This window comes from Punica granatum, chromosome 3, assembly GCF_007655135.1.
Source record: "Punica granatum isolate Tunisia-2019 chromosome 3, ASM765513v2, whole genome shotgun sequence".
Classification (NCBI taxonomy): Eukaryota; Viridiplantae; Streptophyta; class Magnoliopsida; order Myrtales; family Lythraceae; genus Punica; species Punica granatum.
The window spans coordinates 17997945-18023804 of record NC_045129.1 but is presented as its reverse complement, the minus strand read 5'-3'; the positions used below and the strand labels follow the sequence as shown (position 1 = coordinate 18023804).

At 38.3% G+C, this 25860-nt stretch overlaps 1 protein-coding gene, 1 long non-coding RNA gene, 1 other non-coding gene and 1 pseudogene across 4 annotated transcripts; 1 reads left to right on the top strand and 3 right to left on the bottom strand.

Moving 5' to 3' along the window:
- Positions 1-4085: 4085 nt before the first annotated feature.
- LOC116200434 lies at positions 4086-7389 on the bottom strand (annotated as a pseudogene).
- Positions 7390-8752: 1363 nt separating this feature from the next.
- LOC116202126 lies at positions 8753-8859 on the top strand. The gene has a single exon (XR_004156008.1). It is a non-coding gene; the product is annotated as a small nucleolar RNA R71 (small nucleolar RNA).
- A 2611-nt stretch (positions 8860-11470) lies between these two features.
- LOC116201035 (ATP-dependent 6-phosphofructokinase 6-like) lies at positions 11471-15637 on the bottom strand. Of its 2 annotated transcripts, XM_031532102.1 has the most exons (13): positions 15183-15630; positions 14639-14685; positions 14507-14546; positions 14323-14385; positions 14097-14234; positions 13807-13965; positions 13551-13604; positions 13306-13374; positions 13069-13198; positions 12661-12926; positions 12211-12259; positions 11942-12096; positions 11471-11837 (listed from the first exon to the last, which is right to left on the bottom strand). In XM_031532102.1, exons 1-13 carry the CDS (start codon positions 15420-15422, stop codon positions 11658-11660), a joined length of 1590 nt encoding a protein of 529 aa, XP_031387962.1. In that variant the 5' UTR covers positions 15423-15630; the 3' UTR covers positions 11471-11657. The 2 variants fall into 2 exon arrangements, with proteins under 2 accessions (XP_031387962.1, XP_031387963.1); XM_031532103.1 differs by lacking the exons at positions 11471-11837; positions 11942-12096; positions 12211-12259 and adding an exon at positions 12275-12426 and having other exon boundaries at positions 15183-15637.
- A 5321-nt stretch (positions 15638-20958) lies between these two features.
- Positions 20959-25714, bottom strand: LOC116201037. The gene is made up of 3 exons (XR_004155789.1): positions 25678-25714; positions 21308-21587; positions 20959-21207 (listed from the first exon to the last, which is right to left on the bottom strand). It is a non-coding gene; the product is annotated as an uncharacterized LOC116201037 (long non-coding RNA).
- Between the last annotated feature and the right edge of the window lie 146 nt (positions 25715-25860).

Genomic DNA, 25860 nt, shown 5'->3' with positions numbered 1-25860 from the left:
TGGTACTTATCCCAAATGAATTGAGAAGAAATTGAAATTACATGTGATTTACACACCAAAGAAGATTAGCAATAATTATTCATTACTTTCGAGGTAATTTTTTATTATAAAGAATTAGAATTATAAGCAACAAGATTTGTGCTCGCACTATCAAGACTCGTACTTGTGCAATATAACATAATTTTTCCCATTGCTATTTTAATATTTTTTTCAAAAAATATAATTTTATTCAATACCTTTATAATGTATATATAAAATAATATAGATTATCAAATGTTTTTATGATTTTAATATTAAATCATTAAATTAACTAAAGAAAGGCATGCTGAAGGAAAAGGTAGAGATGGGAGAGAGGAGAGAGAAAGAGAAAGGGAGAGAGAGAAAATAGGGAAAGTGAAATAGTTGTTAGTTAATGAATATAAGAATTGACTTAATGGCCCTTTTAATTAACTTTCAATAGTATAGGGGTTTTATTTAGTCATACTATATAATTAAGGGTATTTTTGGGAGAAGCAAAGCCACACCAACTCTTTTCGTTCACCCATTATAATAGTATAGATTAGACGATATTTTTTATTATTTTATTTTTTTCTCATTTTTCATTAATAATGTTCACTCATTTTGCTTTTTATTATCATGATTTTAATCTTGCTTTCTGCTGAGGCTTTTTTTGTATTATTTTAACATTTATTATATTGTAATACAATAACAATATTAAATTACTAATATATTTAAAATAAATGTTTATACAGTTTATTTTCAGTTAAACATCAAAATTGGAATTTTTTTTCCTTCTTTTGTTTCGATTAACTATTTCAAAAGTCTAACCAATATACAATAATCTGGTAATATGCAATATTAAAGAATTATACCTTCACTTCTTATATTAATGGTAATTTTTAAGGTAAATCGACTTAATGTTGACAAAAAATTGAATTAATTACTTATAATTTTTATATTATCAATTATGTTTTATTAAAATAAAAATTATAAATATACATCAATGATATTAAGTAATTCATATTTGTCGATTTGTTATCTTTACACCAACCAATAAGATTATTAATAATGTTATATAATTAATTATATATCTTTCGAATGAAATTTAATTTTTTATATATTTTTTGTAGCATTTTATAAGTATAATATCGAGCCTGCCACTTAATCTAGAAATCTTTCACATTGATCCTCTGTGAATATATATATAGATAAGTGCGAATTTTACCAACAAGTGCACTAGGTCTGATCAAGTAATATAGTGATGAATAGAGTGTCGATCCCACGAGAATTAATGAAGTACTAAACCTATATTAGATTCTATTATTATCTAGGCAATCAAATTGAGAGAATTAACTAATTAACTACTAATCAACCTAAATTGTCACAAAGAGCGGAAAGAGAATTGTATGAAAATATATCAATTGAAAGTGGGAAAAACAGAATCCACCCTAGTTTCACTAATCAGATTGCCATCATGTTATATAGATTAATAGCTATATGGTTATTCAAGTGAGTTTATCAAGCCTTTAAAATTAAAGTCTTAAACCCCTAATTAATCAATCAGCTCCCGCATCTCAAATTAATAGTGGACTCTAAATTACAATCATACACCTTCCAGTGCTATGATTGTCTAATGCCCTAAATTAATTATCCCTAATGTCTTAGCGAATAACTAACTAGAAACATTGCATTAATCCCTGGATAATTTCTAATTAAACTAATTAACGCAGCTTCTGCATTTAACTAGTTAGTCTAATCAAGAATTCCTAACAATCCCTATATCAACTCCCGTATCAATAGTGTTTCTAACAATTATAACCAATTAAGAATAAAATAGAAATTATAGGAATTGCAATTATGAATCATCCACACATCTATTAATCTTAAAACATGGCGACAATCATCATATTAGCTACCTAGGGTTTCATCATATTCCCACAAGAGAAGCTTAGAACATCATGGAATTGAAAACACAATTATAATTCAAAGGAGTCATCGCAATAAAATTCATATTCAGCAGTAAACTCAAGATATTGAATCCTAAAACAAAAACCCAATAATTCCTTCAAGGAATAGTCGCTTCCACAATTCTTCGCTTCAAATCAATTGATCTCGGTGACGGCTCCAAACAAAACTCTTTTCAAAAACTCTCTAGGTTAAAAGAATGGTGAAAGATGGCTCCTCCCCCTAGGGTTTCCTAATCTTGTTATAAGGAGTATTTATATCTAAAACAAAAAAAGATTTCCGAAAAATATAGGATGGCTCCAAATTGTGCAAAACTCCTCAATATTGCTTGTAATTCCATCTAAGTCCTCAAAGACCTACAATATCAAATTACACATAATTAAGCATCAACTTGTTATAATTTCTATAAAATTAATAATAATTTAACATGAATTGCACAATAAAATATGAGTATAATGTGCCCTTATCAACTTCCCCACACTTGAACTTTTGCTCGTCCTCAAGCAAAATAAATAAGACCAAGGAAAGAAATCTATCATAGAGAGTACAAATTTTCATATTCACTGATTCAAGCATCTGATATCTCACAATTTATGACTCGCTATTTTGTGGTGCCCACTGTTCAAACCAAACTGGAAACATGTGATCAGAGTACTTTAGTTGAAATTAACCAGCTAATCTAGAGAAAGAAAATTTTAATCCAAGCATTTAGCCTAAGATTTCTATTTCAAAAGTAAATACTCATAAGAAAAAATACACATTTAAACTTCATAGCTGTTAGCAGGCATATGACCCCTCTAATTATCTCTCTAAGCAAGTCAATAAGGTAGTGAAAGCATATGGTATCTGCTTCGTCCCTAGGTTTTCTTCCTTTTTATTACAAGTCTTAATTCATTTTTTTTTGTTTTTGCATTCAATTTTTCCATTCTGTTTCTTAAGCAATTTTTTTTTTCAAGTCCAATTTTTGTTTGAACTTGTGCCTTTCCGCCCTTCTCGTTATAGTGAGTTCATTGAGTCGGCACATCTCGAGCTCATCACCTAAGTGACTGGGTTTTAAAGGGACCCCTACGAACTCTTCGTCACTCTAACATTCAAGTTAGGATACTCATAACTCAATTCTTGAGTCATTGGAGTAAAGGCTATGCTTGCTTTTTTTCTTTTTTTTTTTGAATGCTCACTAACACTTTTCAGACTTCTTTTATAGGAATCACTAAGTACAAAGCTTCTTCTACCTCTTTCACTAAATGTTAAAGTGCTATTAGAACCATTAAAAAGAGGATATACTAACTAACTTTGCTTAGAAGTAGACCTGTTTATTTTTCACATAAGGACTTGACCGACTCTTAAACTTCAAACTCTAGGGCTAAAAACTAGGTAAATTTGATTTCTAAAGATTTGACTAATTAATTTTAACTAAGTACAAAAATCACAACAGTGGTGAGTAGGGCGCCTAAGTGAGTCAATTTTTTCAACCAATTCCTGAACAAATGCTATCAACAGTATTCTTCGTACAATCTCTAGATTTCAATAATAATAAAAAATTGGCCTAACAATTGCCAAATAACTTAAGGACAATTATAGTTCAAGGTGACAGGGAGGTATAACCATTTATCAACAACGACAGGCATCAGATGTCATGAGTAACAAATTAAATCACAGAATTTAGACATCAACACTATACTCAATTTTATACTCCATCTGTTTAGTATCTCCCTTCCCCACACTTAGATTAAACAGTGTCCTCACTGTTCCTAATGTAGCTCTAGTAAAACGAAAATAAAAATAAAGAACATAAGAGAAAAAGAGATACTAGTACTTCCCCGGTTCGAAAAATTAAGCTGAAGCAATTGGAGTTCCAACCGGTATAGCAATAGAGAGAGTCAGCAGTTGTTATCCACCCTGGCTTCAAAAACAAAAAGAACAAAAATTGCAGATAATTGATCTTAACTAAAACAGTCAAATAGCAAATATCCCAAGTCTACCCAATGAGTGGGTGCTTGATAAAGTACAAACCAGCAACAAATCAAAATAAAACAAATGAAGCAAAAGAATTGAGAGCCAACAGGGACTTTAGCTCTCAGACATGGGCTGCCTCCCATGAAGCACTTAGTTTATAGTCGTTAGTTCGACTTTTCCAATTCTTCAACCGAATTTGCTAGATCCACCGTAGTGGCAACACCATCAATGTTTTCCCCTTCAAAGTAATGCTTGAGAAGATGACCGTTTACTTTAAAAGTGCGGTCGTCTTTTGACTTTAGCTCAACTGCACCATAGGGAAAAATATTAGAAATAAAAAAATGGTCCACCATCGAGATTTTAACTTACTTGGGAACAACTTCATGCGAGAGTTGTATAATAGGACTTTCTGACTAGGCAAAAACTCTCGCTTTAGGATGTTCCTATCATGCCATCGCTTGGCTCGCTCCTTGTATATCCTAGCATTTTCATATGCTTCCTCTCTCATCTCAGCCATCTGATTCAACTGGAGCAATCTCTTTTCACTTGCAGCTTGTAAATCGAAGTTAAGGTATTTTATGACCCAATATACTTTGTGCTCAAGCTCTATTGGTAGGTGACATGATTTACCATAGACAATCTTGTATGGGGACATTCCTATGGGGGTTTTGAAAGCTGTCCTGTAAGCCCACAATGCATCATCTAGTTTTAAAGACCAATTTTTCCTAGATGCATTGACTGTTTTCTCTAAGATACGCTTGATTTCCCTATTGGACACCTTAACCTGTCCACAAGTCTGTGGATGATAAGGGGTGGCAATTTTATGAGTAACTCCATATTTTGATAATAATTTTTCAAACTACCGATTGCAAAAATGTGATCCCCCATCACTTATAATGGCTCTAGGTACCCCAAATCTTGAAAAGATGTTCCTTTTCAAAAATCTGATTACAACTCTGGCATCATTACTTTGTAGAGCAATTGCTTCTACCCATTTTGAAATATAATCAACAGCTACAAGAATATATTTATTTGAAAAAGAAGAGGGAAAAGGACCCATAAAATCTATTCCCCACACATCAAAAAGCTCAATTACAAGAATGTTGTTTTGTGGTAATTCATGTCTCTTAGAAATATTGCCAGTTCTTTGGCATTGAGCACATGACATAATGTAATTCCTGCAATCATGAAATACTCTAGGCCAATAAAATCCACAAGATAAGATCTTAGCTGTAGTTTTTTTCACACCAAAGTGGCCTCCTGCTTCCTTGGAATGACAGTGTTGTAATATGCTAAGTTGTTCAGTTTCAGGCATGCAGCGTCTAATTACTTGGTCAGCACAACATTTAAACAGATATGGTTCGTCCCAAAAATAGTATTTCACATCATGCAAAAATTTCTTTTTCTATTGAGATGACAAACCATATGGTGTGATTTTGCTGGCCATGTAATTGACTATATCAGCATACCAGGGTAATCCTTGGATTTCTACTGCATGCAATTGTTCATCAGGGAACTTTTCATTAATGGGAGGATCTAAACAATCAGATTCCAAACGGGATAAATGATCAGCTACTACATTTTCAGTTCCCTTTGTATCTCTAATTTCCAGGTCAAATTCTTGTAGCAGTAGAATCCAACGAATTAGCCTAGGTTTGGCATCAGCTTTAGCAAACAAATATTTCAGGGCAGCATAGTCTGTGGATACTATGATCTTAGAACCTATCAGATAAGGCCGGAACTTGTCACATGCAAATATGACTGCTAAAAGCTCTTTTTCAGTTGTGGCATAGTTCTTCTGGGCCTCATTTAAAGTTCTACTAGCATAGTATATTGCATGAAATACCTTACCTCTCCTTTGCCCTATTGCTCCTACAGCATAGTCACTGGCATCACACATCAGCTCAAACAGAAGCTCCCAATTAGGTGCAACGATCACTGGTGCAGAAGTGAGTTTCTCCTTCAATAAATTGAATGTCTGCAAACAACTGTCATTAAAAAAAAAAAAGCAGAATCTTTTTCAAGTAAATTACAAAGAGGTCTACAGATTTTAGAAAAGTCCTTGATAAATCTCTTGTAGAAGCCAGCATGTCCTAAGAAGCTCCTTACTCCTTTTGCTGAAGTGGGTGGTGGCAACTTCTCTATTATCTCCACTTTTGCTCGATCAACTTTAATCCCTTTCTTTGACATCTTGTGACCTAAGACTATTCCCTCTCTTACCATAAAATGACATTTCTCCCAGTTCAGAAGCAGATTAGTCTCCTTACATCTTTTAAGCACACAGTCTAAATTTGTCAAACAAGATTCAAATGACTTCCCAAAAACAGAGAAATCATCCATAAATATTACAATAAAATTATCTAACATGTCAGAAAATATAGACATCATGCACCTCTGGAAAGTGGCAGGTGTATTACAGAGACCGAAGGGCATTCTCTTAAAGGCAAAAGTGCCATAGGGACAAGTGAATGTGGTTTTCTCTTGGTCCTCGGGTGCTATATGAATTTGATTGTAACCAGAATAACCATCTAGAAAACAATAATAATCATGCCCTGTAAGTTTTTCTAGCATCTGGTCAATGAAGGGGAGGGGGAAATGGCCTTTACTGGTAGCATCATTTAGTTTCCTGTAATCTATACAAACTCTCCACCCAGTCACAGTACGAGTCGGGATTAATTCATTGACCTCATTTTTAACCACAGTCATACCACCCTTTTTAGGCACTACTTGAACAGGACTAACCCATTTACTATCTGAGATAGGATAGATAATACATGTATCCAACAATTTAAGCACTTCTTTCTTCACTACATCTTTGAGAGTTGGGTTAAGTCGTCTCTGTGGTTGCACTGTGGGTTTGCACTCAGCTTTCAACATTATCCTGTGAGTGCAAATCAGAGGGTTGATCCCTTTGATATCTGCAATAGTCCATCCTATTGCCTCCTTGTGCTCTCTTAGCACGCTTAGGAGCTGCTGCTCCTGATCACCTGTCAAAGAAGAAGAGATAATTATTGGCAAAGTATCATCTATTCCAAGATAGGCATATTTTAAATTGTTAGGCAAGGGTTTAAGTTCTAGCGCCGAGAACTGTGTCAAAGATGGCACTGGTTTTGTCGCACTAGTGCCCAACTCCTCATAGTAGCAAGCCTTGATTTCTGACACCTTCTCCACATATTCTTCCTCAGGCTCATCATCATCACTCCAATCATCCAAATCCCTAAGGACTGATTCCATTGTATCCACACTTGCTTTCTCCTCCACAAACTCAGAAATAAGCTCATCAATAATATCAATGGTGTAACAGGATTTTCCATCGTCAAATTTTTTTATGGCATCATAAACATTAAAAGTTATTTGTTCATCCATAACTCTTAAAGTGAGCTTACCTTGTTCCACATCTATTAATACTTTACCCGTCGCAAGGAACGGTCTGCCAAGGATCATGGGCACCTCTCTGTCCTCCTCCATCTCCAGGAAATATGAATTTGTCTACCTTCACCAGGACATTTTCGACAATGCCCTTTGGATATTTGATACTCCCGTCAGCAAGTTGCAAGGTAATATGAGTTTCCTTGCATTCTCCAAGTCCAAGTTTCCTGAAAATAGACAGAGGCATTAAATTTATACTTGCACATGAATCAATAAGAACTTTCTCAAAATGAAAACTCCTATAGGGCAAGGAACAGTGAAACTCCCCTGATCTCTTTGTTTGCGTGGTAAGTTAGGCAAGTCCTTTTGGAGAATCATAGAACACTCCCCTGTAAGCATCACAGGCTCACTCTCATCAAACTTCCTCTTTTTAGTGAGTAAATCCTTCATGAATCTAGCATATGAAGGCATATGCTGGAGTGCTTCTGCAAATGGAATGTTGATTTGCAACTTTTTAAAGACATCCAGGAATTTAGCAAATTGGGCGTCCAGCTGCTGTTGCTTCAATCTTCCTGGAAAAGGGACAAGAGGAACATACGGTTTCACCCCTAGTGACTTCTGCCTTAGTTCCTCCACCTTTTGCTTACCTTTGTCTTTCTCTGGACTCTCCTCCTCAATTTGAGCTTTTCTATTGACTGTGTCCAATTCCTTACCACTCCTCAGCATTATAGCATTGACACCCTTGGGGTTTTCTTCAGTGTTGCTGGGTAAAGATCCTGATGGCCTATTACTCAATTGTTGAGAAATCTGACTAATCTGACCCTCTAGGTTTCATATAGTGGCTTGTTGATTCTGTAGCATGGTGTTAGTCTTTTGCATATAACTCAACATGAGTTCTTCCATTCTCGACTGACTTTGCTGAGGTGGAGCATTCCGAGCAGGGCCCTGCTTCTGGAATCCAGGTGGCGGTTTAAGTGCATTATTCTCATTCCTCCATGAGAAATTAGGATGATTACGCCACCCTGGATTGTAAGTGTTCGAATAAGGTCCTTGATTATCCCATTGGAAGTTGTTGACAAAGTTCACTTGCTCTCCATTGGGTGAAGCTGAGGGATTTCCAGACATGCATTCAAGAGTCGAATGTGGTCCTGGATACAACTCACAAAAAGCAACCTGATTAGTATTAAAAGAATAGGTTGAGGTGAGTTTACTTACCTGGGTAGTGAGAGCTGAAATCTGGGTTGTCAAATTAGCAATAGTGTCCATGTCATTGACTGATGCCACTCTTGATTTGCTTCTCTCATTCTACCAATTATGTGCACTGGAGGCCATCTCTTCTATCAAAGCACTTGCTTCATCATAATTCTTACCCATCAGTGCACCTCCTGCTGCAGCATCTACTAGTGACCTCAATGTATCATCCAGGCTAAGATAAAAGACCTCAATTAGGAGATTATCTGTTAATCCGTGATGTTGGCACTTTCGGATTGCCTCCTTGAATCTCTCACACGCCTCATAAAGTGATTCACCACTGAACTTGGTGAAGTTAGTGATTTCGTTCCTCAATCTTGCAGTCCTAGCTGGTGGGAAAAATCTCCTGAGAAACTTAGATGAGAGGTCAGCCCAGGTGGTGATGGACTCTTGTGGCAGTGAATTGAACCAGGCTCTCGCTTTATCCCTAAGTGAGAAATGTAATCTAATAACATCATCAGTGACATTATTCATCTTTACTGTGTTACAGCATTGGAGGAATCCTGTAATATGCTCATCAGGACTCTCGTTGGGATATCCTCCAAACCAATTTGATTGAACCATCTGGATGAGTGCCGGCTTCAGTTCAAAGTTATTAGCTAGAATAGTAGGCCTTCTGATCGCAGAACCCATAATAGTAGGTACTGCATAGTCTCGAAGTGCTCTGGTAGCACCCTGTATCTGGCGGTTGATGTCATCGTCTGCCATCTCAACTGCTTGCAATTCTTTCCTTCTTTTGTTCTCTCTTCTCAACCAATGCAAGGTGCGCTCTATCTCAGGATCTAATGGTAGAAGTTCAGCACTTCTACTCCTGCGCATAGAATACCTGCAAAGAGAACAAGAAACAAACACACAGTAAAGTGCGCCTAAATTAACAATAGAACTAAAGGTGGTCTAATATTAAGTTATTCCCCGGCAACGGCGCTAAAAACTTGATCCGCTGTGAATATATATATATATAGATAAGCACGAATTCTACCAACAAGTGCACTAGGTCTGATCAAGTAATATAGTAATGAATAGAGTGTCGATCCCACGAGAATTAATTAAGTATTAAACCTATATTAGATTCTATTATTATCTAGGCAATCAAATTGAGAAAATTAACTAATTAACTACTAATCAACCTAAATTGTCACAAAGAGCGGAAAGAGAATTGTATGAAAATATATCAATTGAAAGTGGGAAAAACATAATCCACCATAGTTTCACTAATCAGATTGCCATCATGTTATATAGATTAATAGCTACGTGGTTATTCAAGTGAGTTTATCAAGCTTTTAAAATTAAAGTCTTAAACCCCTAATTAATCAATCAGCTTCCGCATCTCTAATTAATAGTGGATTCTAAATTACAATCATACACCTTCCAGTGCTATGATTGTCTAATGCCCTAAATTAATTATCCCTAATGTCTTAGCGAATAACTAACTAGAAACATTGCATTAATCCCTGGATAATCTCTAATTAAACTAATTAACGCAGCTTCCGCATTTAACTAATTAGTCTAATCAAGAATTCCTAACAAACCCTATATCAACTCCTGTATCAATAGTGTTTCTAACAATTATAACCAATTAAGAATAAAATAGAAATTATAGGAATTGCAATCATGAATCATCCACACATCTATTAATCTTAAAACATGGCGACAATCATCATATTAGCTACCTAGGGTTTCATCATATTCTCACAAGAGAAGCTTAGAACATCATGGAATTGAAAACACAATTATAATTCAAAGGAGTCATCGCAATAAAATTCATATTCAGCAGTAAACTCAAGATATTGAATCCTAAAACAAAAACCCAATAATTCCTTTAAGGATAGTCGCTTCCACAATTCTTCGCTTCAAATCAATTGATCCCGGTGACAACTCCAAACAAGACTCTCTTCAAAAACTCTCTAGGTTAAAAGAATGGTGAAAGATGGCTCCTCCCCCTAGGGTTTCCTAATCTTATTATAAGGAGTATTTATATCCAAAACAAAAAAAGATTTCCGAAAGATATAGGCTGGCTCCAAATTGCGCAAAACTCCTCAATATTGCTCGTAATTCCATCTAAATCCTCAAAGACCTACAATATCAAATTACACATAATTAAGCATCAACTTCTTATAATTTCTATAAAATTAATAATAATTTAACATGAATTGCACAATAAAATATGAGTATAATGTGCCTTTATCATGCAACGCAAGTGTAGATTCATTAGTGTGTGTGTGTATATATATATATATATATATATCAATTTATACATCATATATGTTAATTATTGATAAAAATTTATTGCGCAATGCGCGGGGCCCAACTAGTAACGTATAAAAGTTGAGAAGCACTTATAAGACTTCTTTTTAAAATCCTCACCTCTTGATTAATCGTCTTTGGATTACTTGAAGATTTTAATTCTCAATTGGAAGATTCGTGCATTTGACTTTTTAATTTCGATTAGATGAATTTTTTATATTTTTTGTTATGCTCAATGAATTTTGAATATATATTCATATTACTTGTACGCATTGATATATTAATATGAGCCTTCTTGATAATCATGGATATCTTATAGAGATACGAGATATTTTTTTAAATTCAAAGTATAAAATATCCTATAAATAGTCAACGTAAAAATTCATTTTACAAGTATCTTTTGTGTACTTTTGTTTTTTTCCTATAGTAAAAATTCATTTTACACATATCTCAGAGTCCGAAGGGTATGACTGCCCAATACACTAAACCCCCCATTTTTTTTGTCTCAAATATTAAAAAAAGGAGGGGAGATTTTGCATGACTCAACCATTTTGTATAATGTGATTCTTTTTCGTTCATGCCTCTACTGAACATGAACTTACTTTTTCGAGAATGTTTCGATTTCAAGACATGGCAGGATATATCTACTTCATACGGCCTTGTTTTGTATTTTAGTCCACTCGGGTTTAAGGCAAACTAAGATGTTAAATGGTATTTAATAACATAGAGCACATAAGTAGTTTAACAAGAGTGGCAAATCACTTGCGGACGCATACAGATATACATGAATATGTAAATGACCGTGCCGGTCGGACTAAAATACACCGCACAGATATTTCAGCCAAAACAATAGCCTTCCCTTTCATGGGCAGCTATTTGGTCTGCGTCATGGTAACTTGGTTATTTTCGTTTGCTCCATTGGATTGTAATTCTCTCTCTTTCTCCGCTACAACCAGTTTTGGGTCCACGAAGCTCGGCTGATTTGTTGAGGAGAGAAGCCTCGCCCACATTCTGTCGGTTATTACGACCTTGTTTTGCCTCTCAGTAATCCGCTGTGACCCGATATCACAATAGATGTTACTTCACCAAAAAAAAAAAAAGTTGAACATAAATTGACTAAAAATGTGTGCTTTTTGTGTAGAAGATCCAAACTTACGTAGAATGGAATATAAGCATGTCTCCCGTTAACTGGCCCCACTGTGAAACCTGTGTAACCCGCCATTGCACCGTGAATGGCACTATGAGCAAGGAGAGTGCAGTAAACATTATCAGATGCATTGCTGGGAATAGCACGAATCATATAAGTCGGATCTGCAAAACAAGCATTACTTATCATTCTACTGGTTCAATCTTTGAAGTTGAAAGAATTATTCAGCAGAAAACAATATTATGAATTCCAGAAGGGCAATGTTTCAGAGGACTAACCAATGTACTTGAGATTTATAGACATCTTTTGTCGCTTTGCAAAGTGGTCCTGTAACATTATTGTAGTTTAACGTGTCAGTAATATATAATATACTTGCACGAATAAGAGAAATGGAGTCGTGTAATTTATCAAACACCTCCCTAACGATACGGGCTCTGTTTAATTTATAAGAGCTGGAGGAGCAGCATTTCCACTTTAAGAATTTTTCTGAGTCTCTAAAGAAAATTACCAAGGAAGAGGAACTTGTTAGATTGATTGCACTTTAGTACAGATTTCCCATTCGAACAATATTTTCCTGGTTTAAATTATATCCCGAATACGAAGAAAGAAAATCTGAAATCACTTCCCCCATAAAAGAAACTAAAGGGAGCTAATTACTTACTTATTGAGTTTCCAAACTTTTGAAGTTTAATGAAAACAGATCACCTACACACCAAATAGATACCTACCTTAATTCTATGAGATATCCAGAGGCCAACATCCTGGAGTAACTTGTTCCCTGAAGCATCTGCTTCATCCATTTTACGCATGATTTTGGACAAGAGTTCCTGTCCGGCACCTTCTGCTATCACAATGACCATGTGCCCGTTTTCTTTAAGCCTTTTCTCGATGTACTCAAAAAGTCCGCCCGGGCCTTCAAGGTAAAATGGTGACTCCGGAATCAAGCAACAATCCACATCTCGACTCGCAAGGGTAGCATACATTGCTATGAAACCTGCAGGACAACTACTTTGGTGAAATTGTCAGCAAGATTATGGAGAAGACAGTGCTCACAGTGCAGGCTAGTATATTCAATCTTTTATCACAGAATACAACAATAACATTTTGAATCAGTGCTGTTGACAAGTGAAACTTACCGCTGTGCCGACCCATCAACTTCACAACACCAATGCCATTCTCAATACTCTCTGACTCCACATGAGCTGCATTTATAGCTCGTTGAGCCTCCTCAACAGCCGTATCAAACCCAAAAGACTTGTCTATCACCTAAATGAAATAGAGGATCAGCAAAAAGAACTATTTGCTTCGAGTCTTATGATCTCGAGTGGCAACAAAATTACCAGGATATCACTTATCCGGGGGGAAAAAAATACCGGAATATCATTATCGATGGTCTTGGGAATGCCAACTACTGCAACTTTGAGACCACGTTTTCTGATTTCCTACATGAAGAGATATTTGATGTCACGATAACATAAACATATGTGTTAGACTTAGAAAATGAAAAGCTTTTGCCCAGATGTACCAGTTTGATCGTGCTAAAAGGTCAGAATTCTGAGCTGAACTCTAATGGGGCCTTATAGCAACTTAAGCCCATGTCTACTTAAATTTGTATTACCTCAAAAATCACTGCAGCACCTTTCTGAGTTCCATCTCCTCCAATTATGTAAACCTGATACATTCACAAATATAAATGTTAGACCGCATATTCTCTTTTCATCTTAGAGAAGGTTGTGAAATGGCATTGGGCTTCAATTATGTAAACCTGATACATTCACAAATATAAATGTTACCGCATATTCTCTTTTCATCTTAGAGAAGGTTGTGAAATGGCATTGGGCTTCAATGCCGGTAACAGAGCACAAGCAGTATACCTGATTGATTCCTCGGTCTTCTATGCTGTCAACAATTTTCGAGGTAATGTGGCCCCCTCTTGAGGTCCCAAGGATTGTTCCACCACGTTTATGAATATCATTGACAACCTTAGGCGTCAAAGGGATCGTATTTCGAGCATAGAAACCTCTGTAACCTCCCTTGAGAAATAAAACAACTTGATGAGGAATGATTGCTGGGTCATTCTAGCAATTCTTAAAACATAGGAATGTTTAAGGGAATAGAGAACAAGGAAAAAGCAGGCCGATGCAAAGGTAAGAATATTAATTACCTCTATTCCGAGAACACTACTGACACCGTACATGTGGTGCAGGCCACAAACTATTTCCCGGATAACTGTATTAAGACCAGGACAAAGACCACCGCATGTCACAATGCATGGATGAACCTCGTCCGACTCAAAATAAACCTGAAAATTATGTTGAGTGTCATTATATTTGAAATGCAAAAAAAAAAAAGTGATGGCAAAGGGAACCGAAGCTGGAAAATTACAATACCCTCTGCCGAGGACCAGCTCGTCGAAAATGGGTGCCCCTCGAACTATCTTTTTGAACCACGATCTGTATAATGCAGCAGAATGAATGTCAAGACACATCTGATATCATACTAAATCCCACAGGTACTGATCTCGCAGACAGAGCGTAGAACAATAAAGGGTCAAAAGGATAGATAGTGATTTGCCTTCTGAGCTACCGTATCATCCACATTGACAAAATACTGCCTGCCCAGATAATAATCAAGTTTGTCAAGAATTACTACAATGAAATGTGCAATCTACCGACCTCCACCCGAAAATCAAACTCTGGAACTTACCTGACCACTGAATAAGAGGGATTATCTTGCAAAGGGTTAGGATACGTCTGCATCGAAAGCCAAGTATCAATGATCAGTACAACTGCGTCTCGGCCCTAATACTGACAAACTAGCTAGTACGAGAAAGACGGAGACCAGCTAGTACAAAACTTTGACTTCAATGTGGCCCTTTCCTACCTTTTTGTACGAGGAACTGATTAAAAAAAAACGAAAGTTCTGGTTTTTTCGATGAGGACTAATCTCGTTCAGGCATCGCGTCGACTACGAGGTGTTTCTAATAATATGAAAGAGAGAAAATTACTAGTAGGAGAATTCAACAGTTGAGAAAACCAAATTCCATATGATGATCAGCATGTATCAAGGCAATACAGAACGAACATGGTGAACAATCGATATCTCTCTACCACCATCAGTACTCTTCCACCGTCCAAACTGAGCGGCGCCATACCAATAAATTATAGAGCTCAAGGAATCGGTTTCTACAGAGAGAGACGGAGAGAGAGAGAGAGAGAGAGAGAGAGAGGGAGGGAGAGAGGGGAGCCACCGGGAGATCAGGGATATAATCGGACAGGTGAGGGACATCTTCGAGAACATAGCCGGCTTCACCGGGGACGACCTTGCGGTCGGGGACGGGGTTGGAGGAGTCCGGGGCCGGGGCACCATTGGACATGGGGGGGTAGCGGCGGTGATTGGCGGGAGCAGGCTTGGAGATGGTGGGGTCGAAGCACCGGAACTTGGGAGCGGAGACTGAAGCAAAACGGGAAATGGAGGAGGAGGTGTCCATTGCTGATTGCTATGTTTACTGTCGTTGAAAGAACAGCAAAGCAGAGAAGGCCATCACAGAGCCATGGAGGTGGGGCGTATTTGTAGCCGTCGATGGTGGAATAATCCAACGGATGCTGATGCTCTATCTGACTACTATTGAAAAGAATATTTTGAAGTTTCGGGAAGGTACCACCTCACCCATCCTCTCTCCTTTTCTCTCTCTCCTGCGCGGTGTTCGAACCGGACCGAATAGTGCATCGAAAGGAGTATGAGTTCATATATTTATAGATTCAATCGGGAAGTCGATAGGTCGGATCGCATATTTAATTAAAATAAAAATAAATATTCATATTATTAAAAAAATTATGATAATTAAGATAGAAGTATAATGATTTTAAGGAAATATAAGGATAGTGTAAAAAAAAAATTGATATTTCTTACTTCAAAATAAATATTAAATTTTAATAATTACTTAAAAGTAGAGCTAAAAGGATAAGAAAATAAAGGTAGTTTGGTTGGACGCATATTAGTATGGGAAATAAAGGGTCATAGGTTCAAATCTTTTCACAAAACTAAATAGAAAATCCATAAAACCTATAGAATTGGCCAGTTCAATGAAATTTTACTAAACAATCAATCGGTTCAATGGGTCTGACAGTTCAACTCTGCAACTTGGGTCTTTAGGCAGATTGAACCAGACTAATAATAATGCTCCTGCGAACAGAACCTCCAAACCCTAACCTAGCATCCAGCACCCTCTTAATCATCCTATAGCAGGCGCGTCTGGCTTCGGCTGAGCGTGTCCGACGGTGATCCACTTTCCTCTCCTCTAACTGATCATTTTCTCTCATCCTTTTGTCCTTTTTGTTCTTCGTCTCCTCTGTCTCCTCTGTTTCTTTTTCTTTTTCTTGCTCACACAGTTACTACCCCACCGCCATGCTCTGCTCATTCCCCCCCGTCCGACCTCTCCTTGTACCGATCGGTCTCTCCCTATCCTTCCTTTATGTCGCCACCCTCTCCTCCACCTTCATAGCCCAAGCAAAGCAGCTGTAGTTGCTCGACCCCCCACCACCACCTCCTCTGCCACACTTGGAATGCCCTCCTCCTATCGATTCTCGAAACGCGGAGTAGAGGTGCTAGATTTCAATGAGACTCTCCGCTAATCGGCATCGAACTGGAATCCACTATGTATTTACTTATGTTTGTTGTTTTGTTTGTGTTGGTGCCTTTTTGGTTGGTATGTTTTCTTGTTTATCTAAGCTTGATCCTACAATCAAGCGGCTCTTCAATACGGTTTGACAATTACCTGTGCTGGACGTTGGTACGGTCACCTTCTCACATTTCCCATTAGTAAAATCATTGGTTGTTTGGCGTTTTTCGTCGATGCCTAATCGACGTAGTCCGACGCCGTTCTGAGTTCGTGCTATGGATCCCTTTGGGGTTATAAGGATTCGTAATCAGGGTCACTCGATCCTATTAATCCATAATTGAGTCACTCTGGTTCATATCCTGTCGAATCAGCAAGACTCGTATGATGTCTATTCCGCATCCCAGTGTACTTTATGTTTGCTTTTAATAAAGTGTAATTACTATTGACCAAAAAACAAAGTTTCGGAAAGGTGGCAGAGAGTCTAGAGGGTGCTTGATTTCGGTCAATCTAGGAAATTCGGACTCCTTTAAGGGGTAATATCGTCCTTTAATATTTAATTTACTCACCCCAGCATCATGTTATGTTTGTCAAAGTTTGAGGATCGTCTAAATCGCTGGTTATGGAGGGGTTCTAGAATGATTGATTGGGAAGGGCTATTATTATACTTTGTATAATGAAATGATTCTTCCATATTTCTCCTTGGCCGTGGTCCAAGCAAAGCTTTAAGGAGAAAACACTTTTTTTTTTGGCTTTATACCATTGGTATTTAGGATTTCAATAAATTCTGACTAATTTAATTCAAATCCAATCAATTCACGAAGGTATTAATACTCGTTGAGCCGTGCATTTTCTCCATTTATAAAACTTAAATCCTAAATAAGAAGAACCACTCTAGAATGCATAAGATCTCTCGGTTTTTTTTTCTTTGGTGAGACCATAAATTCTCAACCTACAGACAAATTCTAATTTTTCGATCGGTCATTAGCTTGCCTGAGACATGATGCCATCATTGAAAAACATCAAGGAATTTTCGTTTTTCACACGGCGCACAAAGTCCAGTTTTCTTACCCATGGAAAATTTTTTACTTCTTTTCTTATGTCAACTTATACATATATATATTTATAGATATGTATATATGATATTATATGTTGAGGCGATAATGCACTATATATGGAGGTCAGTACTTATTTTATTGCTGAGTTTCAAGAGATCTTCAACTTCGATGGCGTAGGGCAACTGAGAGAAAGGATATGCTAAGAATATTCGGCTATGGTAATAACCGATTTCATTGAGAGCACAATCCCATGCATGTATTGCCGCCGCCGCCTGGTCAAGTTCATCCATCATCAGATTCTAGATGGCATGTAAACTTCTAGCTGTTTGGATTCGACTTTTTAACATTTCGAGGCACCGACCGACGAATGAAAATTTTGCACAAACCGAGGACATATTCCTGTCAGCTATAGATAGGAGTAAATTACATTAGGGGTTTCCTGAGGTTGGATACTTTCTTAATTTCATTTTATTTTTCAGAATTTTTTTGAGGTATTTTAACTTTTTGTCTTTATTTGAAATATATTATGCTATTGATTGTCTGTCTAAAATTGACGAAAAATCTAATGTGACATGTTTTTTGATATAGTGATATGAGCATAGAAAACATGTAACATCAGATTTTCCGTTAATTTTAGACGGAAAATAGAACACCCATGCTGGGAAATCTAAAATAGGGTAAAAATCAATTTTTATCACATACACATAAAAATCGAATCTCGATATCACATCTTGGATCATGGCATTACCATTTTCACTTACCCTTGTGAAAATCCATTTGCTCGATTGATCAATGGAACCATCCAAGTGTCCAATCTCTAGTTCGTCGACACGAACGTGTTTTTCGCCAAGGATTGCCTCCTCTCGAGCCGTCTACTTCATTCTAGGTTACCCTCGTTCAAATAGAATGACCAAGAAAAGAAAGAACGCGTTAAGGTGGTCATGGACAACTCCAAGCGGCCAAGGGAAGCTGATCTTGGGCTCCGATCAGTGGCCAAAGATGGTGATTGTGGCTATGATGCTCGACCGTGTACTTCCTCCTCCTCCTCTCTCTCTCTCTCTCTCTCTCTCACACTTTTCGGGTCTCGAGATAATGAATGCTCTTAGGGTTAATTAAAAGACGAGCTACCTTTGTATAGTTTTTTTAGTTTACTCTAGAACCTAATCGCAATAAGTAATTAATCCATATCAATTAATTAATTCCCATTTAGTCCACACACTTTAAGTCATCTTATGACCAACCCTCCAATAAAGAAAGACTATTTGTCCACATATAGACATTCTATTTATAAAAAATTTTCAAATAAGGAAACTCTCGTACTTCCGTATGATGAGTCACCTTGATGGTGGATTCAACTTCGGGATGTTCTAGCACCTTTACAACTATATTGCAAGTCTTATCCGAGAATAATTCCTAATTCATTGACTTCATTAGAATCAATTTATTCTCGGCTCAAACACGTCCTATTGTCGCTTCTCCCAAATTCTTCATGGAGAAGGTCATGGATAACTAGACCTTTACAGAAGTAACCATACCGACATCATTACCCATCAATAGAATGTCATCCATATATAATACAAGAAAGGTGATCATGCACCTAGTAACATTCTTACATACACATGACTCATCTTCGTTCTTGATGAAACCGAAGGACCTTGCGACTTCATCAAAAAGTCGATTTTAGCTCATTGAAGCTTGATTAAGATCATAAATGGATCTCTTAGGCTTGCACACCTTAGGCTTATCCTTAGATTCAAAACCCTTGAATTGGTCCGTGAATATATCTTCCTGAATGTATCCATTAAGGAAGGCGGTCATGATATCAATCTGTCAAATCTCATAATTATAGTGCGCAGCAATTGCTAGCAGTATTCTAGTAGAGTTCAGCTTGGTTACAGGTAAGAAAGTCTCCTCAGAGAACTCCTTGCCTCTAACGATATCCCTTCACCACTAGCCTAGTCTTATCGGTCTCAACCTTTCCGCCAACACCAATCTTTCTCTTGAAAACCCATTTATATCCTATAGGTACTCTACATTTAGGAGGGTCGACAAGATCGCAGACGTGGTTCTTGCTCATGGTGTCCACATCGGACTTCATAGCCTCTAGCCATTTAGAAAAGTCTATATCTGATATAGCTTCCTCATAAGTGATAGGATTATCTCTATGAATGAACAACTCTTGCACATTCTCATAAAGATTAATGTATATCGTGGGAGGACGAATTACCTTACTAGAACTTCGAGGTTCTGTGATATTCTCATTCTAAATAGGCTTCTCAATTGATTGATCAGTGTCCATCGGTATGAGCGAATGACCGGTTTGTGGAATAAACTTCATGGAGCAATCCTTTGCTCAATAAACCTTTCCTCGCCACCTTCTTGAATAAACTCTTTCTCCAGAAAGATTGTATCTCTACCGGTAGCAATCCTTTGCTCAGTAGGGAGGTAAAAATAGTATCCAAGGCTGTCACTTAGATATCCAACAAACCTGCTTTTTTCGGATTGGGCTTCCAACTTATCAATCTTCTGCTTCTTAATGAATGCAGGACAACCCCATATTTTAACGTGTTTAAGACTAGGCGTCCTACTAGTACATATCTCATATGGAGTGGTAAAGATCGATTTTGATGGAATCCTGTTAAGCAAGTAGCATGCAGTCTATAATGCATATCCCTACAACGAAATGGGTAGATTTTTACAGCTCATCATGGATTGAACCATGTCCAACAATGTTCGATTTCTCCTCTCAAAAACACCATTCAACTGTGGTGTCCTTAGTGGAGTTGATTGGGAGACAATGCCCATGCTTCTTTAGGAAATCACCAAAATCTGTACTCAAGTACTCTCCTTCTCGATCCGATCAAAGAGTCTTGATGCTCTTCCTAGTTTGTTTCTCTACCTCAAATTTCAATTCCTTGAACTTTTAAAGGTTTTATGTTTATACTTAAAAGATAAGCATACCCCAACCGTGAGAAATCATCGGTAAAGGTTATGAAATAGGAATATTCACCCCTAATCATTTCACTAATTGGGCTACATACATCACTATGTATAAGCTCTAAAACTTTCTTGGCCCTCTCCATTTGTCCCACAAACAGAGTCCTAGTCATCTTGTATTGAAAACAAGATTTGCATGTTAGAGTAGGTTCAGAACCTAGTGGAACTATAAATCCCATCTTCTCCGACTTGCTAGTCTTATCTTTTACAATATGTCCTAGTCTAAGGTGCCAAAGTCGTTTTAGACCTAGAGTAGAATTGGATGCGACATTAATCTTAATCATTGTCATAAAGTGTTTCATTTCTAGCTCTAAGGTTATAGAGATCATCGTGTAAATAACCAACACCAACAATTTTATTATCATAATAAAATACTGCAAACATTATCCTTAAAATCAAACAAATAACCACTCCTAGTCAAAATGGAAATAGAAATAATGTTTCAATAGATGTTTAGTAACACTAAAACACAATCTAGAAATAAAATATGTCCATCTAGATGCAATAAAGTCGATCCTCCAGCCTTGGCCGCAACACTTGCTCTATTGTCGATTCTCAAGTTGACTTCATTCCTTTCGATGACCCCTACTGCTTGCTAGTTCCTGCATAAAGGTGCAAATGTGAGAGCAACAGTATCAAGAACCTAAACTATAGATGAACTATATAAACCATTGGAATCAACACAAGAAGAGATAGATATACCTTCTGAAGGTTTCTTTCTCTTGATCGCCTTCAGCGACTCAAGGCAGTGAGGGTAGCTCCTCTTCCAATGTCCATCCTTGCCACAGTAGAAACAAGTTCCCTTCTCCACCGCACCCTTTTTCTTCTTGCCCATTTGTTTGGAGACTCTTGCTAATGACGAAGGGGTAAAGCCCTTCTAGTTTTTCATCATCTTCATCCTAATCTTACTAGTAGATGCTTCAGTCACAAGAATGACATCCTGATCCTTCCTCTTGTTAGCCATAGTGCTCAGACTAGTGACCTGTTCAGTAAGTCAAGCAAGGTACAAGTAAGGTTGTTCATGTGAAAATTCACAATAAACGAAGAGAAAGAATCTGGGAGAGACTAAAAGACTAAATCAACGTGAAGTCCATTATCCATTTGGAACTTGAGTTTCTCACGCTATTCAATCAGCTTGATCATCATCTACATGTGAGCTCTAACATCAGCTCTTTCTAGCATTCTCGCACGGAATAATTCTTTCGATATCTCATATCGAGATGTGATGCTATTCTCACCATACAACTCCTTGAGTTGTTTTAAGACTTCTCTGGCAGACTTCATGTTCTCATGCTGCCTCTGCAACTTATCACTCATAGAGGCCAGCATGTAACATCGCACTTTGAGGTCATTAGCATGCCACAATTCATAATTGGAGAGCTCCTCGTCCGTAACCTCCACTCCAAGGGCAAGGACAGGCTTAGTCTCAAGGATGTATGTAATACTCTCGATGTTCATGACATTGTTCAGGTTGTGGAGCCAGTCTGACAAGTTAGGCCTAGTGAGTCTCTTATCATTCAGTATGCTAGAGAGATGATTCATAGGTTTCACATGCACTATGACTGCATAAAGTAACAAGATTAAATTAGTGATCTTATATATGTACCAACCATAATGATCATGGACTTTCGATCAAAATGGTCTCCCACTATCTTTTAGAATCCTACACTTCCAAAATAGGAAACATAAATCTATATCGGGTTAGATTTCTAACGGGTGATTGAATTCTTATGAAGCATTAATTTCCTTAGGTTTTTGGCATTCTTGGAAACTAACACTTTACAAGTCAACAACCCTTGTTCAGTACATTTCATGTACAACTCAATCAGATTCAACTCCTATTACTCTAGACCTCAAGTTCATGCCATTCTTGGTCCTTTGTACATAGTTAAGTCCAACTCTCCAAACCTTAGATGTCAACAACCTCAAGTTCCTGTCATTCTTGGTAGCTAACAATCTAAAACATCACATGCTTTGATACTCACGCAAAGAGATCACTTAATCTAACTCGTGCCCTCGTGTTCCCACGACCGACAACGAGATAGACCAAAACTTCATAGGGAATTCTTTGGTGGAGAACCATGACAAAGGTTTCTAACCTCTTGCCATTCCCGACCTAATATTTTAATTTGGAAGATTTTCTCAGCGCGACCTAATTACTATAAAGTTTCATTTTTCACATTATCCGTATTAACACATCACATGCATAAATATAAAATTGGAATCAGTAAAAGCATGATCATGGACTTGACTACGAGCCTAATCCTAGAGCCACAAGAATTAGACAATAATTCCTAGAGCCCACATGATGCGGACCTCATGACGGATTGTGAAACCCGACGACCAACTTGAATCGATTCCCAGATCGCCAAGCACAGATTTAGATAAAGAGGATTATTGACCCGTTGTTTATAGAGAAACAAGAACCAACAATATCAAGACACGGATTATTGACCCGTTGTTTATGAAGAAACAAGAACCAATGTGCGCACCCGAATTTCATCTCGTCGGGGCACGCATGCGCGCGCCTAAGCAAACGCGGCTTGGGAGTATCCACCTTCCCGTGGGGATGCGCGACGGACGCGCGTGAGAAGGAGTCGCCACTTACTGTTTACGACCCGTAGGTCGAGGGCCGTTGAGTCGCCCGAGTCTAGGGGTACGGGGTACACCTAAATGCTAAGGCAATGGTCGTACGGAACCGGAAATTCCGAATTCGGGGGTTCTATTACGTGCTGGCCTATATCCCGCACGCCCTTTCGGTACTCTAGCTTGCTAGGCTTGCCATTTTGTTTATTTACCGCGTGATTTAGAGTTGCGCTCGACTCGCCCGCTTTGACACTGTAAATTCGATGAATTGATCAAGTTAGGCCAAGAATCCGAAAGATGAGTAGGCTTATGCATCGAGGAGTCGGTTCACTATCTTAGTGTTACAATTCATCGAACCGTGATGGTCGATTCCCTGCGTGAACCGAAACCACGAGTATCCAAGCTTACTCACCCTTTGGTGGCGATAGACCAACTTAACCGATCCAGCACTCGGACCTCTCGCTCACCGATCGGGGATCCTTACAAGGAGATGAATGAACATACAAATAGAATCCTCACAATGTTCTCTCGAACAATTACAAAGTATAACCAAATAAGTAAATGGATCCCAATCGGTTTACATTGGGCCACTATTCCGCTCCGGCTCACCGTGTATTTTGAATAACCGATAAATGAATTAAGGCAACGCGGGCTCAAGGAGCCGGGGGTCGGGTCCGATCGATCCAAGGTTTGCAGGAGAATCGGTTGATTCCCACTGTAACCGTTGGGCTGATCGAGCTCCCGGGTGATATCTAGATCCGTTTCACACGCCCAATCCAAATTGCCTTCCACATAGGCCGTGTTCGGAGTGTAACGGTGAATCGAGGCTAGATCCCATTCCGCACTCGGGTTGCACGCGCTCGGTGAATTAGGAGGCGTTGGACCTCGTGTTCGGTGGTTTGGAGCATTGGACCTGGTGTAACACGTAACCTATGGGCTCGGGCCCGAATCGCGACAAATCAGCAAAAAGCAAGAATAAAACAGAAGAAAACTGATAAAATTGATGAAATACAGACAACAACTGATAAGTATCGGTGAATACAGACAAGTTGTGTATTAGGCCGAATGTACGTGATTTAATCAAATATTAACCGGGGTTGGTTAGCAAACAATGTATCTAACCTAGGCAAACATAGATGGTGGATTAGGATAGGGTTCTAGGCCAATTACATGTGTGTGTTTGTTTTAAGACTCTTATTCAGTGAGGTGACACTGCGGCTTCATCGAATTAGCCAAAACTCGTATTTTGACTCTAGATTGGAATCTAATATTCCGCCTACCCATTATCTAATGTTCGTTTAAGTCGAGTGCATGATTAATCCGGTTCTTCGTATTTTGTAACTGAAATAAAATGTTCACCACCGAATCTACGATAGGAAGATAGAAACACCGAAAGTGAACGGAATGGGCCGTGCGAATGAAACTCGCACCCGAACGGGTTGCCCTTTCTCGCCCATAGATCGAGGTGTTTCCAACTCCCTAACGCCTAGGATATCGGTGAATCTCGGAATGACGATTATGCCCTTGGATAATAAAACGTGTGATGTTCGTGTACAAACTGAAGATCGTGTGACATGAAGAAGTCTAGGGAGGATTCGCGCGTCTCGACTCCAGCCGCCTCAAATCGGGCCCGGACTCGAGTCGTAGCACGCGAGTACTCGCTAGACGTCGATTCTATTCATGTTACACGTCTTGGTGTTTTGAAATTGTGGGCTTTTTAAGGAAAAAGGGCATTCTCGCCGTTTCGTGAGCCATCGACGCGCTTACGAATTAATAATCAATTTATCCAATTATTTAATCCAAGATGATTTAATTAACCGAATGATACGTCCCATTTGACCCGTTTGTGGGATTGGTTTAATGATTGAGACCTCAAACCTCAATTGTTATGGATCAATGAAATGATTGTTCGATATTAACGTATCTAGCATATGAATTAACATAAAACGAACGATTAAATGAAAATTGTGATTACAATCCATTCCAAGAATCGGTTTTGACCGTTTCTTGCATGCATAAAACATCAAACACGATGATAACGTACATTTTTTACATAGCCGGTGCCGCCATGATCTTAGGAACGCAATTAAGCATACAAACAAGCACAAACACGATATTTAGAGGAATCGATAAAACGGCACCGACTCATGGAAAGCAAAAAATGTAAAAACTCGGGAAACGACTTGAGTCGGGGAAAGGAGGCCATCCATGGCCCGAGGAAGCCAAGAGGGGCTCTCGGCCACCTCCCTTGGGGTGAGGCCGAGAGGTTCCTTTGACTTGCTCGAGCCAACGAGGTCTCCTCGACTCCGATTCAAACTATTTCCCGACATGCTAGCACTACATACGATGAATACATGCATAATACGATGTAAAAGACACATAAAAACATGAACTTGCATGCGAATCGGTCATGGACCTTCTTATCTCCCCACAAGCGCAAAGAAAATGTAAAAGTCCTAACTTCTCTGAGTCGGGAATGATTATACCTAGCCCCGGGATGCGGGAAAGAGTCGGAGAAGTGGCAAAGGGAGTCGGGAGACTCGGCTGGAACGAACAGACCCGAACTGGTGCAGTCGGGTCGACTGGCAGACCCGACTGGCAGTCTGGCTTGTCGGGGCTGTACCGATTGATCGGGATAGAATTTTCGCGCGGGGCCAGTTACGTTGGAT